At 48.6% G+C, this 16,807-nt stretch overlaps 1 protein-coding gene across 1 annotated transcript in view; it reads left to right on the top strand.

Moving 5' to 3' along the window:
• The window catches only part of ANAPC1 (anaphase promoting complex subunit 1), a 116,832-nt gene extending 105,162 nt beyond the window's left edge, over positions 1-11,670 (top strand). Inside the window, exons 45-48 of the mRNA XM_038765774.1 lie at positions 172-267; positions 595-793; positions 6,775-6,909; positions 11,251-11,670. Of these exons, the coding sequence (XP_038621702.1) occupies positions 172-267; positions 595-793; positions 6,775-6,909; positions 11,251-11,366 (546 nt within the window). The 3' untranslated portion in view covers positions 11,367-11,670. The remainder of the gene's footprint in view (positions 1-171; positions 268-594; positions 794-6,774; positions 6,910-11,250) is intronic.
• The last annotated feature ends 5,137 nt before the right edge of the window (positions 11,671-16,807 follow it).

Raw genomic sequence — 16,807 nt, 5'->3', positions numbered from 1 at the left:
TTATCTAGGTCCCAGAGGAATAAGATGGTTTTCTAGATTTTAACCGTAGATACCAAATTTAAATTTTGAATTGTGGGGGAATGTGTGGTGTTTGGAGTAGAGTCATATTAGGAGAGGCAGAATAGGGCCCTCGTCTGGTCCGCATCCTGAAAAACCCGTGTTTTCCTTCAGAAACAGGAAATTTTGGATCTCTTTTCTTCCATTCTTTACGAGTGCGTCACTCAAGAGAACCCGGAGATGCTGCCCGCCTACATAGCGATAGATCAGGTAAAGTGGCAACGAGGCTTTCTGTGGCTGAAGGCCGCCAACCGTCTTTTGTGGCTGGGTTCTAGTTTTGGGGGACAACAGCCTGCACTGGCGATATAATCCAGAGTTCTTAAGGCGCTGAGCTTGTCCCCAGTGAAGGCTGAGGAAAATGTCCTAAAAAAGCACTGAAAAGAGCCGACTCTACTCCCGGTTAGCCCCCAGTTTTCTGGGCGCGTGTAAATGTGCCGATTCCTTGTGGGGTAGAGAAGTTGAGACCGCCCCGTTGACGCCGCTCACCTGCGGAAAACACGCCTTGCCCCCTCCCCTGTCGATCGTTTTTCCGAGAAGGCGGTGAGGCGACTAGAAAGGAGGGAGATGTCCGAGACCTTCGAACTGTGGCAGATCAAGTTGGTGTTGGAGTTTTTCGGCTCCCGGAGCCATCAGGAGAGGCGGCAGAAGAACTCCAGCCAGGGGCTCTTCATGAACTCCGAATTCCTGCCCGTGATGAAATGCACAATCGACAACGCCCTGGACCAGTGGTTGCAAGGTAAGCCAGTCCCCGCCGCGGGCGGCCGCCACTTGCGGATTTGTTTCGCAAGCACCCGGGAGGTAATAATAATGATGATGATGATGGTATTTGTTAAGCGCTTACTATGTGCGAAGCCCTGTTCTAAGCGCTGGGGAGGTTACAAGGTGATCAGGTTGTCCCGCGTGGGGCTCACAGTCCTAATCCCCATTTTACAGATGAGGTAACTGAGGCTCAGAGAAGTGACTTGCCCAAAGTCGCACAGCTGACAAGCAGCGGAGCCGGGATTAGAACCCACGACCTCTGACTCTTTCCACTAAGCCACGTCGCTTCTCTTTGCCAAGCTGCTTCTCTTAAGAGCCTCTCCCTCTACACCCGGCTGGGAGAGGGCTGTTTTTGGTTTATTTGGGGGTTTTTGGTATTTGTTAGGCACTTACTATGCGCCAGGCAGTGCACTAAGCACTGAGGTAGATACGAGCTCATCAGGGTAGCTCGTGAGAGGGTGGTAACCATGGCCTGCTGTCATTCAGTCGTACCTGTTGAGCGTTCATTGTGTGCACTGTTCTAAGCGCTAGGGAGAGTACAGTAGAACAATAAACGGACACATTCCCTGCTCGCAATGCGTCTAGAGCAGGGCCTAGAGTCAGAGGACCCGAGTTCTAATCCTGCTCTGCCCCCCGTCTGCCGGGTGACCCCTGGACGACCCCCGGGGAAGTCACTTTGGCTTCTCTGGGCCTCAGTTCTCTCATCTGTAAAATGAGGTTTCGATACGCGTCTCCCTCCTACCAACACCGTGAGTCCCGTGGGTATCCCAGCGCTTCGTGCAGGGTTTGTCGCATAGTGAGCGCCCAGCACCCCGGTTATTCCAAGTTGATCTGAGGGGCAGGCGGGGTTCCCAAAAGGTCTCATGTAGAAGATGTCAGGGAGGCTATTTTCACTTTGAATCTCCCTCTCTCGTTCCTTTCGTTACTTTCAGTTCCCCCAGGGCTTCTGGTGCCTCTGCTGGGCGACGGAGAGCCGCTCAGTTGAGCGGATGCAGTTAGGAGTCAAAACAGTAGTGACACTTGAAGCCGAAGGCTCCAGCCCGCCCGTGGCGCTGAATATAAATCAAGGGCCAAAACGCGGTTCGGTTAAAAACTCTCCCCTCCCGCCGCTGGGAAACACGGCAAGGCCAAGGTGGAATCGGAGTCGCGGACGGTAGAGCCGCTGGTCACTGCCCGACGCGGAGCCCTCGTTTCCCCTCCGGCTCCAGAGTCGATCAGTCGGCCAACCGTGCGCAGAACACTGTACTGAGCGCCTAGGAGCGTCGGACAGAACGGACGCGGTTGGCGCGGCGGCCCCCGTCGGAGCCAGCCGTTGGCTTTGACGTGGGTCTTCTTGCCCTGGCGAGGATCGCCGAGGTTTCGGTCCTTCCCCTTTCGGCCGTCTAGTCCGTAGTAGTTGCCCTGGGAGTTGATTCCACACGTTAAGAAACTCTTTCTGGAAAAGGTTAGTTTCTCTTCAGCGCACGTGAGGAACTTGGGTTTCGTCTCCGCTTAGCTGGGAGACCGGTGGCCGTCCACACCGAAGCCCAGTTTGTAGCATGGCCAGTCAGTCGATTATATTTATTGAGCGCTTACTGTGTGAAGCAGCATGGCTCAGTGGGAAGCGCGCAGGCTTGGGAGTCAGAGGTCATGGGTTCTAATCCCGGCTCCGCCACCTATCAGCTGTGTGACCTTGGGCAAGTCACGTAACTTCTCTGGGCTTCGGTTACCTCATCTGGAAAATGGGGATTAAGACTGTGAGGCCCATGTGGGACAACCTGATTACCTTGTATCTCCCCCAGCGCTTAGAACAGTGCTTGGCACATAGTAAGCGTATAACAAATACCAAAATTATTATTGTTACAATATAACAGAGTTGGTAGACACGCTCTCTGCCCAGAATGAGCTAATGTCTCAAGTCGGCCCTGGTTAGTAAAGTTTGAGAGGGAGGAGAAGGGAGGGAGAAAGAGAGAGAGATCCCCACAGTAAGCGCTCAATAAATACGACTGAATGAATAAATGGAGGGCGGAGGAGAGAGTGTATCTTTAATGGTATTTGTTAAACATTCACTAATGGCCAGGCACTGTACTAAGCACTGAGGTCGCTACAAGGTAATCAGGTTGGACACAGGCCCTGTCCCACTTGGGGCTCCCAGTCTTAACCCCCATTTTACAGATGAGGGAACCGAGGCCCAGGGAAGTGAAGTGACTTTCCTAAGGTCACACGGCAGACAAGTGGTGGAGCCAGGACTAGAACACAGGTCTTCTGACTCCTAAACCCGCGCTCTTTCCATAAGGCCATTGCTTCCCAATTCTACGGAGGAGGGAGACACCTAGTCAGGCTGGCGTGAAACCAAGGGGTTCTTAAACCTTCTGGAGCACATTTGAGAAAGCAGCGTGGCTCAGTGGAAAGAGCACGGGTTTTGGAGTCAGGTCATGGGTTCAAATCCCGGCTCCGCCAATTGTCAGCTGTGTGACTTTGGGCAAGTCCCTTCACTTCTCTGGGCCTCAGTTACCTCACCTGGAAAATGGGGATTAAAACTGTGAGCCCCCCGTGGGACAACCTGATCACCTTGTAGCCTCCCCAGCGCTTAGAACAGTGCTTTGCACATAGTAAGCGCTTAACGAATGCCATCATCACCATTTGAGGGCACAAAAGTGGAGAGGAGGGGTTGTGAAACAGAGGGGCATGGGACAAGACAAATGAAGGCCCGACTTCCTTTCTGAGGGAAGAAGCGGCTTGATTTTCTGTGGGGTGGTCGGGGAGGGGGTCCCCCCCACTACCACCAGTCCCCGTGGGTTCCCCCAAATCCCTAGGAGCTGTCACTGGTCCCCACCCCTTCCGATGGGTTTGCCCGACCCGGCATCTCATCGCTTTCCCACTGGGAAACTCCTTCCCCAAGTGCACCTGTCCCAGGCAGCTTGGGTCAGCATTCAAGTCCTTCATTCCGCCACCCCTCAGGAATAATCAATCGTATTTATTGAGCGCTTACTGTGTGCAGAGCACTGTACTAAGCGCTTGGGAAGTACAAGCTGGCAACATATAGAGACAGTCCCTACCCAACAGTGGGCTCACAGTCTAGAAGGGGGAGACAGAGAACAAAACCAAACATACTAACAAAATAAAATAAATAGAATAGATATGTACAAGTAAAATAAATAGAGTAATAAATATGTACAAACATATATATATATATATACAGGTGCTGTGGGGAAGGGAAGGAGGTAAGATGTGGGGGATGGAGGGGGGATGAGGGGGAGAGGAAGGAAGGGGCTCAGTCTGGGAAGGCCTCCTGGAGGAGGTGAGCTCTCAGTAGGGCCTTGAAGGGAGGAAGAGAGCGAGCTTGGCGGAGGGGCAGAGGGAGGGAATTCCAGGCCTGGGGGAGGATGTGGGCCGGGGGTCGATGGCCGGACAGGAAGGCTGAGTAGGTGCGAATGAGGGTGTCCTTAATGTAACTTGGTGATAACAAGGGCCTTTATCCCGGGGTGGGGTGGTGGGGGGAGTCAGTCAGGAATAATAATGATAACAGTGTTGGCATTTGTTAAGCACTTACTATGTGCAAAGCGCTGTTCTAAGCGCTGGGGAGGATACAAGGTAATCAGGATGTCCCACGGGGGACTCACAGTTTAATCCGCATTTTGCAGATGAGGTCACTGAGGCCCAGAGAAGTCAAGTGACTTGCCCAAAATCACACAGCTGACAAGTGGCGGAGCCAGGATTAGAACCCATGACCTCTGACTCCCAAGCCCGGGCTCTTTCCATTGAGCCACGCTGCTTCTCTGAATGAACATTCACCGTAGTGGTTTTTGCAGTCAAGTTTTGTCGTGGTTTCTTTTTAGTCTGCATTGGCTGAGGTTGTCTTTGAATGTGTTTTTGAACTAAGAGATCTTTTTGTCACTTCTAGTGTATGATAATAATAATGATGGCATTTATTAAGCGCTTACTATGTGCAAAGAACTGTTCTAAGTGCTAGGGAGGGTACAAGGTGATCAGGTTGTCCCACTGGGGGCTCACAGTCTTAATCCCCATTTTACAGATGAGGGAACTGAGGCCCAGAGAAGTGATGTGACTTGCCCAAAGTCACACAGCTGACAATTGGTAGAGCCGGGATTTGAACCCATGACCTCTGACTCCCAAGCCCGGGCTCTTTCCACTGAGCCACGCTGCTTCTCTGGATAAACGTTCATCCTAGCAGTTTTTACAGTCGTGGTCTCTTGTTAGTCTGCGTTGGCTGAGGTTGTCTTTGAATGTGTTTTCGAACTTAGAGAAGATCTTTTTGTCACTTCTAGTGTATGGGATGGCCTTGCTGGGGCAGGCGGGAATCCCTGATGTCGGGCAAGGGGGAGAGAGGGGAAGAAATGACGATGATGGTATTTGTTAAGCACTTACTATGTGCAAAGCACTGTTCTAAGCACTGGTGGATATGATTTCAGTTGAAACACAACAATCTGGACACCGAATCTACCAGCGTTCTCCCTCTCCCCCAGAGCCCAAGGGATTCTCTCCTCCTTGAGTGCGTCCCCCGCATCTTTTTATTTTTAATTTTTATGGCATTTGATCATTCATTCAATCGTATTTATTGAGCGCTTACTGTGTGCAGAGCACTGGACTAAGCACTTGGGAAGTACAAGTTGGCAACATCTAGAGACGGTCCCTACCCAACAGTGGGCTCACAGTCTAGAAGGGGGAGACAGGGAACAAAACCAAACATGTTAACAAAATAAAATAGAATAAATATGTACAAATAAAATAAACAAATGAATAGAGTAATAAATGCATTCATTCATTCAGTCGTATTTATTGAGCGCTTACTGTGTTCAGAGCACTGGACTAAGCGCTTGGGAAGTACAAGTCGGCAACATCTAGAGACGGTCCCTACCCAACAGCGGGCTCACAGTCTAGAAGGGGGAGACAGAGAACAAAACCAAACATGTTAACAAAATAAAATAAATAGAATAAATATGTACAAATAAAATAAACAAATAGAGTAATAAATACATTCATTCATTCATTCAGTCGTATTTATTGAGCACTTACTGTGTGCAGAGCACTGGACTAAGCACTTGGGAAGTCCAAGCTGGCAACATCTAGAGACAGTCCCTACCCAACAGTGGGCTCACAGTTTAGAAGGGGGAGACAGACAAGAACACAAAACGTATTAACAAAATAAAATGAATAGAATAAATATGTACAAATAAAATAAACAAATAGAGTAATAAATACATTCATTCATTCAATCGTATTTATTGAGCGCTTACGGTGTGCAGAGCACTGGACTAAGCACTTGGGAAGTCCAAGTCGGCAACATCTAGAGACGGTCCCTACCCAACAGCGGGCTCACAGTCTAGAAGGGGGAGACAGACAACAAAACAAAACGTATTAATAAAATAAAATGAATAGATATGTACAAGTAAAATAAATAAATAAATAGAGTAATAAATCCATACAAACCTATATACATATATACAGGTGCTGTGGGAAGGGAAGGAGGTAAAGCGGGGGGGATGAGGGGGAGAGGAAGGAGGGAAATAGATGAGGAAACAGGCCCAGAAAAGTTAAGTGACAGGTGCAAAGACACAGAGCAGGATAAAATGTAAAATAAAATGTAAAATAAAATGTATTTTATTTGTACATATTTATTTTATTTTGTTAATACGTTTTGTTCCCTGTCTCCCCCTTCTAGACAGTAAGCGCTCAATAAATACGATTGCTTGATTGATCGATCGATCTATAAAATAGTAGGGATTCAGTACCTGTCCTCCCTAGACACAAGGTAATGCGGTTGGACGCAGTCCCTGCCCCACGTGGGGCTCCCGGTTTCCACCCCCCATTTTCCAGGTGAGGCCCAGAAAAGCGCTGTGACCTGCCCACGGTCACGCAGCAGGCAAGTGATGGAGGCAGGATTAGAACACAGGTCCTCGTGCCCTCCGGGCCTGGGCTGTCGCAGCCTCGGTAACAGCCTTCTTTTTCTCTCCGCAGCGGGAGGAGACGTGGCCCTGCACTCCTACCTGAGCGGCCAGCCCACTGAAGAGTCGCAGCTGAACATGTTGGCGTGTTTCCTGGTTTACCACTCGGTCCCGACCCCAGCGCAGCTGCGAGTTGGCGGGTTAGAAGGTGAGTACCTCTCGAGAGTACAAGCTGGCAACATTCATTCATTCATTCAATCATTTATTGAGCGCTTACTGTGTGCAGAGCACTGGACTAAGTGCTTGGAAAGTACAAGTTGGCAACATTCATTCATTCATTCATTCATTCAACCGTATTTATTGAGCACTTACTGTGTGCAGAGCACCGTACTAAGTGCTTGGGAAGTACAAGTTGGCAACATTCATTCATTCAATCGTATTTATTGAGTGCTAACTGTGTGCAGAGCACTGTACTAAGCGCTTGGGAAGTACAGGTCGGCAACATTTATTCATTCATTCAATCGTATTTATTGAGCGCTTACTGTGTGCAGAGCACCGTACTAAGTGCTTGGGAAGTACAAGTTGGCAGCATTCATTCATTCATTCAATCGTATTTATTGAGCGCTAACTGTGTGCAGAGCACCGTACTAAGTGCTTGGGAAGTACAAGTTGGCAACATTCATTCATTCATTCAATCGTATTTATTGAGCGCTGTGTGCAGAGCACCGTACTAAGCGCTTGGGAAGTACAAGTTGGCAACATTCATTCAACTGTATTTATTGAGCGCTGTGTGCAGAGCACCGCACTAAGCACTTGGGAAGTACAAGTCGGCAACATTCATTCATTCACTCAATCATATTTATCGAGCGCTTACTGTGTGCAGAGCACTGTACTAAGCGCTTGGGAAGGACGAGTCGGCAACATCTAGAGACGGTCCCTACCCAACAGCGGGCTCACAGTCTAGAAGGGGGAGACAGAGAACAAAACAAAACATACTTACAAAATAAAATCAACCAATCAATCAATCGTATTTATTGAGCGCTTACTGTGCGCAGAGCACTATAAATATGAACAAATAAAATAAACAGAGTAATAAATACATTCATTCATTCAATCGTATTTATTGAGCACTTACTGTGTGCAGGGCACTGTACTAAGCGCTTGGGAAGGACGAGGTGGCAACATCTAGAGACGGTCCCTACCCAACAGCAGGCTCACAGTCTAGAAGGGGGAGACAGAGAACAAAACAAAACATACTTACAAAATAAAATCAATCAATCAATCAATCGTATTTATTGAGCGCTTACTGTGTGCAGAGCCCTATAAATATGAACAAATAAAATAAGCAGAGTAATAAATACATTCAGTCATTCATTCAATCGTATTTATTGAGCGCTTACTGTGTGCAGAGCACTGTACTAAGCGCTTGGGAAGGACGAGTCGGCAACATCTAGAGACGGTCCCTACCCAACAGCGGGCTCCCAGTCTAGAGATGCTAGTTGAAGCCGCGGGAGCGAATGAGGTCACCGAGGGAGTGAGTGTAGATCGAGAACAGAAGGGGACCGAGGACTGACCCTCGGGGAACCCCTCCATGAGGGGATGGGAGGGGGCACACGACATACAGAGACGGTCCCTTCCCAACGGCGGGCAGGCCAGCCAGGAGGCAGGGCCAGTAGTCAAGGCAGACGAGGAGAAGTGCTTGAATCGGCCTAGTAGCCGTTCGGATAGTAAGCGCTTCACAAATATCACAATCTGTGATAGCGCTTCACAAATATCACAATTATTATTGTGGAGAGGAGAGGGCAAGCTTTGGCGGCAGTAAGAAGGTAGAACTGACACGCCTAGGCTGCGGCACTGTGGGCAGGGAATGTCTGCTTGGTGTTGTAGTGTAATAATAATAATAATGGTGGCATTTATTAAGCGCTTACTATGTGCAAAGCACTCTTCCCACATTGAAGAGACGCTTGAAGTGACCCCCGGCCCACGTCCTCCCCCGGGCCTGGAATGCCCTCCCTCTGCCCATCCGCCAAGCTAGCTCTCTTCCTCCCTTCAAGGCCCTACTGAGAGCTCACCTCCTCCAGGAGGCCTTCCCAGACTGAGCCCCTTCCTTCCTCTCCCCCTCGTCCCCCTCTCCATCCCCCCATCTTACCTCCTTCCCTTCCCCACAGCACCTGTATATATGTATATATGGTTGTACATATTTATTACTCTATTTTACTTGTACATATCTATCCTATTTATTTTATTTCGTTGGTATGTTTGATTTTGTTCTCTGTCTCCCCCTTTTAGACTGTGAGCCCACTGTTGGGTAGGGACTGTCTCTATGTGTTGCCAGTTTGTACTTCCCAAACGCTTAGTACAGTGCTCTGCACATAGTAAGCGCTCAATAAATACGATTGATGATGATGATGATGAGAGCTCACCTCCTCCAGGAGGCTTTCCCAGACTGAGCCCCCTCCTTCCTCTCCCCCTCGTCCCCCTCTCCATCCCCACCGTCTTACCTCCTTCCCTTCCCCACAGCACCTGTATATATGTATATATGTTTGTACATATTTATTACTCTATTTTACTTGTACGTATCTATTCTATTTATTTTATTTTGTTAATATGTTTGGTTTTGTTCTCTGTCTCCCCCTTCTAGACTGTGAGCCCACTGTTGGGTAGGGACCGTCTCTAGATGTTGCCAACTTGCACTTCCCAAGCGCTTAGAACAGTGCTCTGCACACAGTAAGCGCTCAATAAATACGATTGATTGATTGATTGATTGGGAGAGTACACTAGAACCATCAACGGACACGTTCCCTGCCCAAAGCGAGCTTACCGTCTAGTAAGCTCTTGGGGAAGCTCGTTGCTGAATTCATTCATTCGTCCGTATTTATTGAGCGCTTACTGTGTGCAGGGCACTGTACTTAGCATTTGGGAGAGGATGATATAATAAACAGAAACAATCCCAGCCCACAGTGAGCTGAATGAACGAATGAAAATCTCCCGGCACTTTAGGTCATCCAACATGTGGTCAATCCGTGATGCTGTCACGGTTGTAACATTTTTTAAAAGCATTTCTATGATTTGGAGAAGCAGCGTGGCTCAGTGGAAAAGAGCCCGGGCTTTGGAGTCAGAGGTCATGGGTTCAAATCCCGCTCCGCCACCTGTCAGCTGTGTGACTTTGGGCAAGTCACTTCACTTCTCTGGGCCTCAGTGCCCTCATCTGGAAAATGGGGATGAGGACTGGGAGCCCCACGTGGGACAACCTCATGACCTTGTATCCCCCCAGCGCTTAGAACAGTGCTTTGCACATAGTAGGTGCTTAATGAATGCCATCATTATTATTATTATGATTTGGGGCTGCCAGTCAATCATGTTGAGCACTTACTACATGCAGAGCACTCTACTAAGAACTTGGGAAAGGAAAACACGACAATAGAAAAGAAACATTCCCTGCCCACATCAAGCTTACAGGACCTGGGTTCTAATTCCGGCTCCACCCCTTGTCTGCCGTGTGACCTTGGGCAAGTCACTTCACTTCTCAGTTACCTCCTCGTGGCTCGGTGGAGGAAGCCCGGGCTTGGGAGTCAGAGGTGGTGGGTTCGAATCCCGGCTCCGCCACATGTCTGCCGTGTGACCTTGGGCGAGTCACTTCACTTCTCAGTTTCCTCCTCGTGGCTCAGTGGAGAAAGCCCAGGCTTGGGTGTCAGAGGTCATGGGTTCGAATTCCGGCTCCGCCACATGTCTGCCGTGTGACCTTGGGCAAGTCACTTCACTTCTCAGTTACCTCCTCGTGGCTCGGTGGAGAGAGCCCGGGCTTGGGAGTCAGAGGTCGTGGGTTCGAATCCCGGCTCCGCCACGTCTGCTGTGTGACCTTGGGCAAGTCACTTAACTTCTCGGAGCCTCAGTTACCTCACCTGTAAAATGGGGATTAAGACGGTGAGACCCACGTGGGACAACCTGATCACCTTGTATCCCACCAGTGCTTAGAACAGTGCTTTGCACATAGTAAGCACTTAACTCCCCCTCCTCTCCCTCCCCATCACCCCCGCCTTACCTCCTTCCCGTCCCCACAGCACCTGTATATATGTATATATGTTTGTACATATGTATTACTCTATTTTACTTGTACATATTTGTTCTATTTATTTTATTTGTTTTATATGTTTTGTTGCCTATCTCCCCCTTCTAGACTGTGAGCCCACAGTTGGGTAGGGACCGTCTGTAGATGTTGCCAACTTGTACTTCCCAAGTGCTTAGTCCAGTGCTCTGCACACAGTAAGCGCTCAATAAATACGATTGAATGAATGAATGAACAAATGCCACCATCATCATCTGTAAAATGGGAATTGAGACTGGAACAGGGACCGTGTCTGGCCCGATTTGCTTCTATCCACCCCAGTGCTTAGTGCCGCACACATAGCGGTTAGCAAATACCACAATTATTATTAATATCATGATTATTATTATTAAGCAGTTTCCACGGAACACTTTAAACTCTTTTAAACTGTTTAAAAGTAAAGGAATCGTTCCACACCTCTCACCCTGTGGTCCCTTTCCCCAGGGAGCACCTGCTTCTCGGAACTGCTCCTGAAGTTCAAGCAGCTGAAAATGCCCGTCTGCGCGTTGCTGCGGTTGGCACCCCTCCTTCTCGGAGCCCCGCACTTCATGGTTCGCTGACCGCCCCGGACGGACGAGGGGCGCCGGGCGCCCCGCACGGAAAGTCGCCGAGCATCCGAGCCCCGGGGGGTTTTTGAGTGAGTTACGGAAGATACGCTTGGGCGTGGTCGGATCCCGGCGTATCGTAAAACTGGGGGTCGTTGGAAATGTGCCCGACCGATGTGAAAAAAATGACGCGGGAAATGTGCCGTCGTCCCACCCGACCGACGTGGAAGAAAAATGAATTTTAAAAGGCGTTTACTTTTGTAAATAAAGCTTTCTGTTCCCAACCGGTAAATGTAGGCGCTCACTGAGAAATCAGAAACAGGTGAAACGGGTGCCTCCCCAGTTACGGCGGCCCGGCCGGCCGGGGTGCCCACGGGCTGAGCCGCAGTTGTCCCGAGCCTCCGGACCCGCTGGCCCGCGGTCAGAGCCGGGCGACGACGCTGTGCTGGGGCCCCGCGTCGGTCCGGAGGAGGTGCTCTGCACACAGGAAGCTCTCAATAAATACGATTGAATGAATGAATGAACAAATGCCACCATCATCATCATCTGTAAAATGGGAATTGAGACTGGAACAGGGACTGTGTCTGGCCCGATTTGCTTCTATCCACCCCAGCACTTAGTACATTGCCGCACACTTAGGTGCCAAGCCGGCCAGGAGTCCTACCGGTTGACGGGGAGCCCGACTTCTCGCCAGGGTTGGCGTAGGCGACGCCGCGCCTCTCCCCATCCCTCGGGGCCGGGCAGACCTCGCCACCCATGGCCAGGAGACAGAGCAGGGCCACCTCAGCCCCCGGGCGACCCTCTGGGGTGCCCAGGCTAGCGTGGCTCCCCAAGGCTGATTCCCGCCGGGCGAACCGGGCCACCTGAGCAGAAGGGAATTGGGAGCGGAAGAGGAATGGCTCTGTCCTGCCTTCCGGCCAGATCGTCATCATCATCATCAATCGTATTTATTGAGCGCTTACTGTGTGCAGAGCACTGGACTAAGCGCTTGGGAAGTACAAGTTGGCTCCTGAAACCCCCTTAAGCCAGCTGAGCCTGAGCCTTCTCCCTTGGGCCCCAGGGTGGGGGGTCTCTTCCACCCATAGCTGACGGGGCGGGGAAGGGGATGAGTTTGCCACCCGCCTCGGATGAAGGAGAGACACTGACGGTTGGGAAGGAGTTCGAATTGGGCAGCGTGGCCTAGTGGAAGGAGCAGAGGCCTGGAAATCAGAGGACCTGGGTTCTAATTCATTCATTCATTCAGTCGTATTTATTGAGCGCTTACTGTGTGCAGAGCACTGGACTAAGTGCTTGGGAAGTACAAGTTCATTCATTCATTCGTTCAATCGTATTGAGCGCTTACTGTGTGCAGAGCACTTTACTAAGCGCTTGGGAAGTATAAGTTCATTCATTCATTCAATCATATTTATTGAGCGCGTACTGTGTGCAGAGCACTGTACTAAGCGCTTGGGAAGTACAGGTTCATTCATTCATTCAGTCGTATTGAGCACTTACTGTGTGCAGAGCACTGGACTAAGCACTTGGGAAGTACAAGTTCATTCATTCATTCAATCGTATTTATTGAGCGCTTACTGTGTGCAGAGCACTGTACTAAGCGCTTGGGAAGTACAAGTTCATTCATTCATTCTGTCGTATTTATTGAGCGCTTACTGTGTGCAGAGCACTGTACTAAGCACTTGGGAAGTACAGGTTTATTCATTCAATCATATTTATTGAGCGCTTACTATGTGCAGAGCACTGTACTAAGCGCTTGGGAAGTACAAGTTCATTCATTCATTCATTCAATCATATTCATTGAGCGCTTACTGTGTGCAGAGCACTGTACTAAGCGCTTGGGAAGTACAAGTTCATTCATTCATTCAGTCGTATTTATTGAGCGCTTACTGTGTGCAGAGCACCGTACTAAGCGCTTGGGAAGTACAAGTTCATTCATTTATTCATTCAATCGTATTTATTGAGCGCTTACTGTGTGCAGAGCGCTGTGCTAAGCGCTTGGGAAGTACAGGTTGGCAACGGATAGAGCCGGTCCCTACCCAACAGCGGGCTCACAGTCTAGAAGGGGGAGACAGACAACAAAACAAAACATGTGGACTGTTGTCAAGTCATCGGAACCTGATCACCTTGTATCCTCCCAAGTGCTTAGTACAAAACATGTGGACAGGTGTCAAGTCATCAGAACCTGATCACCTTGTATCCTCCCCAGTGCTTAGTACAAAACATGTGGACAGGTGTCATCAGAACCTGATCACCTTGTATCCTCCCCAGTGCTTAGTACAAAACATGTGGACAGTTGTCAAGTCATCAGAACCGGATCACCTTGTATCCTCCCAAGCGCTTAGTACAAAACATGTGGACAGGTGTCAAATCATCAGAACCTGATCACCTTGTATCCTTTCCAGTGCTTAGTACAAAACATGTGGACTGTTGTCATCATCAGAACCTGATCACCTTGTATCCTCCCAAGCGCTTAGTACGAAACATGTGGGCAGGTGTCAAGTCATCAGAACCTGATCACCTTGTATCCTCCCAAGCGCTTAGTACGAAACATGTGGGCAGGTGTCAAATCATCAGAACCCGATCACCTTGTATCCTCCCCAGCGCTTAGTACAAAACATGGGGACAGGTGTCAAGTCATCAGAACCCGATCACCTTGCATCCTCCCAAGCTCTTCTAATCCCGGCTCTGCCACTTTTCTGCTGCGTGACCTTGGGCAAATCACTTCACTTCTCTGGACCTCATTTGTAAAGTGGGGACTAAGTCTCCGCGGCACCTGAACTGTGTCCCGCCTGATTAGCTTGTATCTACCCCAGAGCTTAATGCAGTGCCTGGCACAGAGGGATTGCTTAAAAATACCATGAAGAAGAAAGTGGGTTTAGGTGGCGGAGGTGTAAAGCAACAGTTTGAAGCGAGGCCGCAGGAAAGGTGAGTACGTTCTGACACAGGCTCTGAGGAGGTTATTCATTCATTCAGTTGTATTTATTGAGCACTTACTGTGTGCAGAGCATTGTACTAAGCGCTTGGGAGAGTACAATGTAACAACAAAACAGACACATACCTGCCCACAATGAGCTCAGGCTAGAGGGGCTCACAGTAGGAAATCCCTGGGGTCCTGTATATATGTTTGTACGTATTTCATTCATTCATTCATTCAGTTGTATTTATTGAGCACTTACTGTGTGCAGAACACTGTACTAAGCGCTTGGGAAGTACAAGTCGGCAACATATAGAGGCGGTCCCTACCCAACAGCGGGATTTATTACTCTATTTTACTTGTGCATATCTATTCTATTTATTTTATTTTGTTAATATGTTTTGTTTTGTTCTCTGTCTCCCCCTTCTAGACTGTGAGCCCACTGTTGGGTAGGGACCGTCTCTATATGTTGCCAACTTGTACTTTCCAACCGCTTAGTACAGTGCTCTGCACACAGTAAGCGCTCAATAAATACGACTGATTGATTGATTTAGGGTGAGGGCCACCCATCATTTTTATTTTCCACGTACCTCAGCGTTAGGCCATAGGATAAGCACTGTCATGAAGGATTCATTGAGGTGTCCCTCCTGTCATCACGGAGAGGGGGGCAGAAGGACTGAGGAAGATCTCCAGGCAGGAAGCCTTGGACTCTCCCAAGCGCTTAGTGCAGTGCTCTGCACACAGTAAGCGCTCAATAAATACCATTGATGATGATGAAGAGGCCGTGAGTAGGTGGGGAGGGGCAAGCCAAGCCTGCTTAACATCTTCAGAGCCAAAAGGGCCTCAGGAAAAAAGACTTTATAAGTCATCACGATCCAGATCAGTCAAACCCCAAACGGTAAATACTAAACCAACGCCCAGCCCAGTTGACTGTTGAAAGCAGGAGATAAACACCATCAAAATAACCACCAGTAGATCACAGAACAAGCTAAACTTTCCCTCCGAGAATTGAAAGAGTTGAAATTAGCCCAAGGAAAATTATATTGAAAACATCCCGTTTTCATCTTCGGTGCTGTCATCGTTCTAGCAAAGAATCTTTTAATTGCCTTTCTGTGTGAAGCTGTTTTTGAAAACTGTACCTGTTCTGTGGTTAGTATATGGCAGGCGCTGTACTAAGTGCTGGGGTAGATACCAAGTAACCAGATTGGACGCAGTCCCTGTTCCGTGTTCGTTCATTCAATCGTATTTCTTGAGCACTTACTGTGTGCAGAGCACTGTACTAAGCGCTTGGGAAGTACAAGTTGGCAACATATAGAGACGGACCCTACCCGACAACGGGCTCACAGTCTAGAAGGGGAAGATAGACAACAAAACAAAATCAATCGATCAATCATATTTATTAAGCGCTTACTGTGTACAGAGCACTGTACTAAGCGCTTGGGAAGTACAAGTTGGCAACATATAGAGACGGTCCCTACCCAACAGTGGGCTCACAGTCTAGAAGACTGTGACAAGTCTTCACATCTTAGCCCCTCAGGAGAGGAGCTGACAACAACATGTAGACAAGTCGTCGGAACAAATAGAATGAAAGCTAAATGCACCTCATTAACAAAATAAATAGAATAGTAATCATCTATACCTCCCCAACTGCTTTGACGGCAGCCACGAGTACAAACTTATTTGATGGAAAAAAATGTGTAATGGAGACCAAACTTACTGTCTTAATCCTCATTTTCCAGATGAGGTAACTGACTGTGAGCCCACTGTTGGGTAGGGACTGGCTCTATATGTTGCCAACTTGTACTTCCCAAGCTCTTAGTACAGTGCTCTGCACACAGTAAGTGCTCAATAAATACGATTGATTGAATGAATGAATGAATGAAGTGGCTTGCCCAAGGTCACACAGCAGACACGTGGTTGACCTGGGATTAGAACCCAGGTTCTCTTGATTCCTGGGCCCAGGCTCTTTCCACGAGGCCATGCTGCTTATGTGCACTTACTAAGTGCTCAATAAATACAAATGATAGTTTGATTCTATTACTGGATCTGCCTTCTAAGAGGCTTGGGGGATGATAGGAAATCCCTGGGGGTCTTTAGAGAGTTGGGGGCTGCCCAACTACCTCTTAGGCTATGTCTTAGCCCCTCAGGAGAGTAGCTGACATCAGTCACACAGTAAACGCTCAATAAATACGATTGAATGAATGAATCATCATCATCATCAATCGTATTTATTGAGTGCTTACTATGTGCAGAGCACTGTACTAAGCGCTTGGGAAGTACAAATTGGCAACATATAGAGACAGTCCCTACCCAACATTGGGCTCACAGTCTAAAAGGGGGAGACAGAGAACAAAACCAAACATACTAACAAAAAAAAGTCTAAAAACAATGCTTTGCACATAGTAAGCGCTAAACAAATGCCATTATTATTATTACCTCATACTGTATCATTTCATATTGTAGCATATTGTATCTCTAGATTGTAAGCTCACTGCAGGCAGGCAATGGGTCTGTTTATTGATATATTGTACTCTCCCAAGCACTT

The sequence above is a fragment of the Tachyglossus aculeatus genome, chromosome 23 (assembly GCF_015852505.1).
Source record: "Tachyglossus aculeatus isolate mTacAcu1 chromosome 23, mTacAcu1.pri, whole genome shotgun sequence".
NCBI classification, from domain to species: domain Eukaryota; kingdom Metazoa; phylum Chordata; class Mammalia; order Monotremata; family Tachyglossidae; genus Tachyglossus; species Tachyglossus aculeatus.
The sequence above is the reverse complement of the archived record's forward strand: the minus strand, read 5'-3'. Positions and strand labels throughout refer to the sequence as shown.